Source organism: Portunus trituberculatus, chromosome 33, assembly GCF_017591435.1.
Source record: "Portunus trituberculatus isolate SZX2019 chromosome 33, ASM1759143v1, whole genome shotgun sequence".
In the NCBI taxonomy this organism is placed as follows: domain Eukaryota; kingdom Metazoa; phylum Arthropoda; class Malacostraca; order Decapoda; family Portunidae; genus Portunus; species Portunus trituberculatus.
The window spans coordinates 15,100,134-15,107,633 of NC_059287.1; the positions used below are offsets into that span (position 1 = coordinate 15,100,134).

Genomic DNA, 7,500 nt, shown 5'->3' on the forward strand with positions numbered 1-7,500 from the left:
GAGAGAGAGAGAGAGAGAGAGAGAATATACGACAAAACCAAAACTAAAAATGAACCAAGAACAAAAAAAAAAAAAAAAAAAAAAAATGAAAATGAAAGAGAAAAGTTGTAAAAATATGAAAAAAGGAAGAAAATCCAAAGATAAAAGAGGGAAATATGAAAATAAAAGCGTAAGATAAAGAAAAAAATTGACGATAAAGAGAAGAATAAGCGAAGGAGGAAACAGAGAGAGAACATTATGAAGGAAAATATATGGGAAGATGGAGGAAGAGGAGGAGGAGGAGGAGCAGAAATAGAAAGAGGAAGAAGAAGAAGAAGAAGAAGAAGAAGAAGGAGAGGAAGAAGAAGAAAGAAGAAGAAGAAGAAGAAGAAGAAGAGGAAGAAGAAGAATAATAAGAAGAAGAAGAGAAGGAGAAGGAGGAGGAGGAGGAGGAGAAAGAGAAGGAGAAGAAGGAAAAGGAGAAGGAGGAAAGGGAAAAAAAGGAAGATAAGAAAGAAAGAAAAGGAGGAGGAGGAGGATGAGGAGGAGGAGGAGGAAGTAGAAGAGCAGAAAGAGGAAAAAGAGAAGGATAAGAAGGCATAGGAAACAGAATTGTAGGAGGAGGAGAAGGAGAAAGAGGAAGAGGAAGAGGAGGAGAAGGAGGAGGAAAGGGAGAAAAAGAGGAAGAAGAGAAGGAGGAAGAGGAGGAGATAGGCAAAAGCACACATAGAAACCCCATCATTACCTCTCTTCTCTTCCTCCTCCTCCTCCTCCTCCTCCTCCTCCTCCTCCTCCTCCTCCTCCTCCTCACTCGAAATGCAAGAAGGTCTACACAATTAATTTCCATTTGGCAATTACTATTCACTGATCTTACCAATGGGGACAGGAGAGAGAGAGAGAGAGAGAGAGAGAGAGAGAGAGAGAGAGAGAGAGAGAGAGAGAGAGAGAGAGAGAGAGAGAGAGAGAGAGAGAGAGAGAGAGAGAGAGAGAGAGAGAGAGGAGTGGGAAGAGGGTTAAGAAGAGACACATTATCTTTGAGAGGGGTGATGGAGAGAGATGCTTGCAGGGAGATGAAAGAGAGAGATAAGAGATGCTTGGAGACTCACGACCAAAGGGGAAGAAGAAATTAATGGAGAGATAACGTGGAGAGATAAGGTGATGGAGAGAGAGAGAGAGAGAGAGAGAGAGAGAGAGAGAGAGAGAGAGAGAGAGAGAGAGAGAGAGAGAGAGAGAGAGAGAGAGAGAGAGAGAGAGAGAGAGAGAGAGAGAGAGAGGAGATAGCTACATGGATGGGATGAGAAACAGAATTCAAGGTTAGAGAGAGAGAGAGAGAGAGAGAGAGAGAGAGAGAGAGAGAGAGAGAGAGAGAGAGAGAGAGAGAGAGAACGACATATGAGGGAGGAAAGATGATTAACAGTTTTTTCTTCTTCTTCTTTCTCTCTCTCTCTGTTTCACCCTCTGACCTCTCAATAACCCCTGACCTCAGATACTTGACCCCTGACACTTAGAGAGAGAGAGAGAGAGAGAGAGAGAGAGAGAGAGAGAGAGAGAGAGAGAGAGAGAGAGAGAGAGAGAGAGAGAGAGAGAGAGAGAGAGAGAGAGAGAGAGAGAGAGAGAGAGAGAGAGAGAGAGAGAGAGAGAGAGAGAGAGAGAGAGAGAGAGAATCCATAAATATCAGAAACAATAAATAGAACGGTAAGGTTTAGAAAGGTAAGGTAGGTAGGACAGACAGACAGACAGACAGACAAGTAAACAAACAGACAGACAGACAGACAGACAGACAGACAGACAGTACAGTACAGTACAGACACACAGCAATACAATACATCTAATTAAAAAAATAGTAACATTAATTTATCTCTAATAGTACAGTTAGTTTAAAAAATACCATTAGTATACAAAAAATAAATATCAAAACAAAAGCCAATTAAAAACTATACTAACAATAATCACTCTCTGTTCTATTTCTTGTTAGTAGCAAAAAAGAGAAAAAAAACTGCACTATTATCATTATCATCATTATCATTAGTATTAGTATTAGTCTACTGAAAAAATATGTACTCATTTCTAACCTTTTGACAAACTGTCCTTTTCATTTGATCCGGCTGTGAGGAAAGAAAAAACAAGCAAACAATCAGGTCTATTGCGTTGGAGGAGATGGGATGGTAAGGTAAATGGCTGCAGTGGAGGAGAGAGGGAGAGGGAGGGAGGGAGAGGGAGCAAAGGGGGGATAAAACACATATATATCAGGGACTATTGTACAAGGAAGATTAGCTGGGGGAACCTGAGGAGAGGGTAAGTGAGAGGAAGGGAGGGGAAGGGAGGGGAAGCCACAGCAATAGCAACATCAACAATATCAACACAGCTAATGGTAACAGTAACAACAGCAACATGGATGAGATACAGGAAGCAGCCAGAGTGACGTTATTAACACAGGAGACAGAACGCAGAGATAACTAACCCAAACATGTAGAGTGACTGGTAAGGAAGCTGATAAGGAGGGGGATATACTCGTGTGCTTCCCTATCACTCACTCCTCACATTTGTCTGGGTATAAACAAAGCCACTTCAGAACACGTGTAAAAAGTAATATCGTGACTTTGAGTTCTGTGAGAGGGAGTAATTGAGTAAGAGGTGGGAGTGACTTGGGTTCTGTCTCCATATCTACAACACTCAGGGATACATCCTTAGGCTGGCAACACTGCTGGGACCGCACCTGTGTGTGTGTGTGTGTGTGTGTGTGTGTGTGTGTGTGTGTGTGTGTGTGTGTGTGTGTGTGGGTGTTGGTTCCATGCATACAACAAGGCTCGCCGTTCAATACACACACACACAGACGCACACGCAGGCACGCACGCACGAACAAACGCACACGCGCGCACATGCACACACACACAAGCACACACACACACACACACACACACACACACACACACACACACACACACACACACACACACACACACACACACACACACACACATCATACCATCTCATACCACAACACAACACACACACACACACACACACACACACACACATCATACCATCTCATACCACAACACAACACAACACAACACACACACACACACACACACACACACACACACACACACACACACACACACACACACTTCTACCACAGCACAAGGAAGGAATGTTTGTCCAGTAACACACTTAATTTCTTCAAAGTGGTGTCTCGCTCACAAAAGGACAGATTAATTTTACGAATGCCCAGAACCGGAGAGACGAGCAACAGTAGAGAAATAGATAAAAAATACAGAAATACATGGAAATAATGAAAAACCTGTGGTAAAATGAAAAGAAAAGAATAGAATAGTGAAATCGTACAGGGGAAAAATATAAGGTAGTAGAATATAACAAGGAAAAATAGGAAATAGGAAAAGAAACAATAGCAATAGTAGAGAAAACGATAACAAAATATAAAAATGCATGAAAATGATGAAAAGTGAATGGCAAAATGAAAAGGGAAGAGTAAAATAATGAAATAGTGAAGAAATAATAAACCGTACACGGAGAAAAATGATAAACTAGTAGAATAAAACCAGGAAAAACAGGAAATACGATAGAAATAAAAAAAAGATTAACATTATAGGAATTAAATCTCAATATACAACAAAAAAAAAAAAGTAAAGCATGAAAATTGAACATGAATCAACCACGAAAGACGAAAAAACGAGGAATAAAATAAAGGGAAAGAAAAATAGCAAGAATTTGGGAATAAAACGAGTGGAAAATAAGAGAGTTGGAAAAAATTGAGCATGAAAATACCATGAAAGGAACAAGAAATATATTGTCGTAAAAAGTGACGAGATGGCGACGAGATGGAGACAACGAGAGAGAGAGAGAGAGAGAGAGAGAGAGAGAGAGAGAGAGAGAGAGAGAGAGAGAGAGAGAGAGAGAGAGAGAGAGAGAGAGAGAGAGAGAGAGAGAGAGAGAGAGAGAGAGAGAGAGAGAAAAGCTTCCGCTCCCCGGTGATGGTAACATCCGGGCTTAAGATTGGCCTAAAGTACAGCTTGGAGAGAATATTGATATCTTCTTCTTTCTTCTTCTTCTCTCTCTCTCTCTTTCTCTCTATTTAACACCGACCGTGGGAGAAAGAGGTATTTTTCCATTTTCAGAGAGAGAGAGAGAGAGAGAGAGAGAGAGAGAGAGAGAGAGAGAGAGAGAGAGAGAGAGAGAGAGAGAGAGAGAGAGAGAGAGAGAGAGAGAGAGAGAGTTATATCTACCAATCCTCTTTTCCTCTTGGTAATCTCGTGTGAAGCAAGAAAACATTGTGTGTGTGTGTGTGTGTGTGTGTGTGTGTGTGTGTGTGTGTGTGTGTGTGTGTGTGTGTGTGTGTGTGTGTGTGTGTCTTCTATAATGTATACTTAAGTGAGATTTAAGAGTGTTATTGAGCGAGAGAGAGAGAGAGAGAGAGAGAGAGAGAGAGAGAGAGAGAGAGAGAGAGAGAGAGAGAGAGAGAGCAAAAGGTTGACAAGAGTGGTGATGGTTGAGGAGCAAAACGTAAATAGGAAAACGGAGACAAAAAAAAAAAAAAGGAAGAGAAGAACGGAAGGAAGGAAGGAAGGAAGAAGAAGAAGAAGAAGAAGAAGAAGAAGAAGAAGAAGAAGAAGAAGAAGAAGAAGAAGAAGAAGAAGAAGACGAGAAAGAAAAGAAAGAGAAGAAAAGAGAAGAGGACGAAACAAGTGAGAAGAAAAGAGAAGAGACAAAAGGGATAAATTTGCGGAAGGCAATCAGAGAGAGAGAGAGAGAGAGAGAGAGAGAGAGAGAGAGAGAGAGAGAGAGAGAGAGAGAGAGAGAGAGAGAGAGAGAGAGAGAGAGAGAGAGAGAGAGAGAGAGAGAGACAGTGCAGGACAAGACTAGAGAAGGGATGCAGGGAATGGGAGAAGGGGAGGGCCAGTGAGGTTAGGAGCGGAGAGAGGGAAGTGGAGGGAAGATGAGGGGAGGTGAGGGGAGGCTAGAGAGGGGGGGGAGGGAAGAGTAAAAGGCCGGAGGACATAACAGCTTTAAGTTCTTCCAATGGCTGTCGAGGTAGTGACCGATCGTGGCTGTGCTTCTCAATCAGTTTCATATTTCTTGGCTGCTCTTGGTGACGAGCGAGGGCACAAGAGGAGGAGGAAGGGGAGGAGGAGGAGGAGGAAGAGCAGGAGGAGTTGTAGGAGTGACGAAGAAGGAGTAAGATGCCCGGGAAGAGGAGGATTTCAAGTGGAGCAAAGGAGGTGGTGGTGGTGGTACTGGTGTTGATAGTAGTGGTGGTGGTGGTGGTGATGATGGTGGTGGTGGTGATGATGGTAACAAACACTGACTAAATATTGCACAGAAAAGTGGCCAGTTCCGTGAAATTCCCCCCTTCCTTCTCTCTCTCTCTCTCTCTCTCTCTCTCTCTCTCTCTCTCTCTCTGCTGTGGAAATTCAAAGAGAAGCAAGGGAGGGAGGGAGGGAAAGGGAGGGAGGAAAGGGAGAGAAGTGGAGGGAAGGGTTCTAGTTGTGAGAGAAGGGACAAGGAGGGAAGCATGTGGAGGGAGGGAGGGAAGGAGGGAGGGAGGGAGGGAGGGAGAGAGAAAAAGGGAGTGGAGCTAGTTTGTGTTGAGAGGAGAAGATGAGGGGACATGAGAGGGAAGGGAGGGAAGGAAGGGTAAAGAGGGAGAGGAGATGAGTTGGTGTTGAGAGAAGGAGGAGGGAGGGAGGGAGAGAGGGAGGGAGGGACAGGAGGAGGGAAGGAGGGAGGGAAGGAGGAAAGTGAGGGAAGAAGAGGCAAAATGTGCAACACTAAGCAATAAATCCATGTTTTTTTTTTCTTTATGAGGAGTAGGTGGAGTATTTTCCTCTCTCTCTCTCTCTCTCTCTCTCTCTCTCTCTCTCTCCTTTCCTCCCTTATCTTTATTCTTTTGTTCCACTTTACGAACCTTCTTCCTCCTAAGCCCCCCTATCCTCTCTCTCTCTCTCTCTCTCTCTCTCTCTCTCTCTCTCTCACTCTCTCTCTCTCTCTTCATTTCTCCTTCCTTCCTGCCACTCTACTTCTCTCCATGTGAAAAATTCGTAAAATCAGAGCTATGGAGGAGGAGGAGGAGGAGGAGGAGGAGGAGGAGGAGGAGGAGGAGGAGGAGGAGGAAGAGGAGGAGGAGGGGGAGGACGGCGGAGGAGAAAAGAGATAATTAAATTTCATACATAATTTTAAAGACAGAGAGAGAGAGAGAGAGAGAGAGAGAGAGAGAGAGAGAGAGAGAGAGAGAGAGAGAGAGAGAGAGAGAGAGAGAGAGAGAGAGAGAGAGAGAGAGAGAGAGAGAGAGAGATTACCACCCCAAACTCAATCAACCAAAGACTTTACTAGATAACTAAATCACATCCTCCCATCGTTCTCCCATCTCTCTCTCTCTCTCTCTCTCTCTCTCTCTCTCTCTTCCTTATTTACTATTCACCTCTGCCCTCTTTTGTTTACGTTTCCTCCTCTTCCTCTCTTCTGTCTTCTTGTTCTTATTTTCTTTCTTTTTGTCTCTTTCTTCATTTATCCCTCATCTCTGAATTTCTCTTCCTTTTTTCTCCTTGTTGTTATTTCTTCCTCTCTTCTCTCGTTCCATGTTTCTTTCCATTTTTCTAATTCTCCTTCCCTTCTTCTTTATCAACGTTCAGTTCTGCCTCTTTTATCTACTCATCCGTTTTTCTTCTTTATTCAAATCTATTCCTTTCTTTCTTTCATTTTCTCTCTATCTATCTATGTGTCACTCTATCTTTCTTTCTATTTCTCTATGTATCCTTGTATTTTCTTTTATCCTTCATTCCTTACTCTATCCATATCTATTCTCGCCTTCTTTATTTCGTCATTCCTTCCTTTACTTTCCCTTTCTTTCTCTCCCTCTTTTCTTTCCTTCATCTCTACTCTCTCGTTTTCCTTTCCTTTCCTTATCTTCGTTTTCTTTTCCTTCATCTATTCTCTTCCTTTTCCATCTTTCCTCTTCTCCTTCCTTCATCTCTATTCTTCTCTCCATCCATTCTCTTCCATTTCCTTTTCTCTATATCTACTCTCTTCTTCTCTCTTCCCTTCCCTTCTTTTCCTTCGGTCACATTTTCCTCCCTCCATCTGCATTACAGCATTCCCTTCTCTCCTTTTCCCCTTACCTCCACTTCCCTTCCCTATCTTCCACTTCCCTTCTTTCTTCTTACCTTCCCTTTTCTCCATCTATACTCTCCTTTTCTTTCCATTCTCTACCCTTCCTTTCCCTCCATCTATAATTTTCCCTTTCCTTATCTTCTCTTCCCTTCCCTTTTCTCTGTCTCTCCCCTTCCCTTTCCTTCCCTTCCTCTCCCTATTCGTTTTGGTGAGACGTAATGGGCGCATTTAAATAATTAAGTCTATCCTCCCGTGTGACCAATCTGTCAAGAAATGTAATAAGTAGAAAGGCGGGACATATATACCAGAGAGAGAGAGAGAGAGAGAGAGAGAGAGAGAGAGAGAGAGAGAGAGAGAGAGAGAGAGAGAGAGAGAGAAAGAGAGAAAGAGAGG

At 43.0% G+C, this 7,500-nt stretch overlaps 1 protein-coding gene across 8 annotated transcripts in view; it reads right to left on the reverse strand.

Annotated features, from left to right (window-relative positions):
- LOC123512183 (sodium bicarbonate transporter-like protein 11) overlaps window positions 1-7,500 on the reverse strand; it is a 209,590-nt gene that overhangs the window by 38,524 nt on the left and 163,566 nt on the right. For all 8 annotated transcript variants that reach the window (XM_045268425.1, XM_045268417.1, XM_045268419.1 and 5 more), the window contains one exon: window positions 2,052-2,084. In XM_045268425.1, the coding sequence (XP_045124360.1) occupies window positions 2,052-2,084 (33 nt within the window). The remainder of the gene's footprint in view (window positions 1-2,051; window positions 2,085-7,500) is intronic.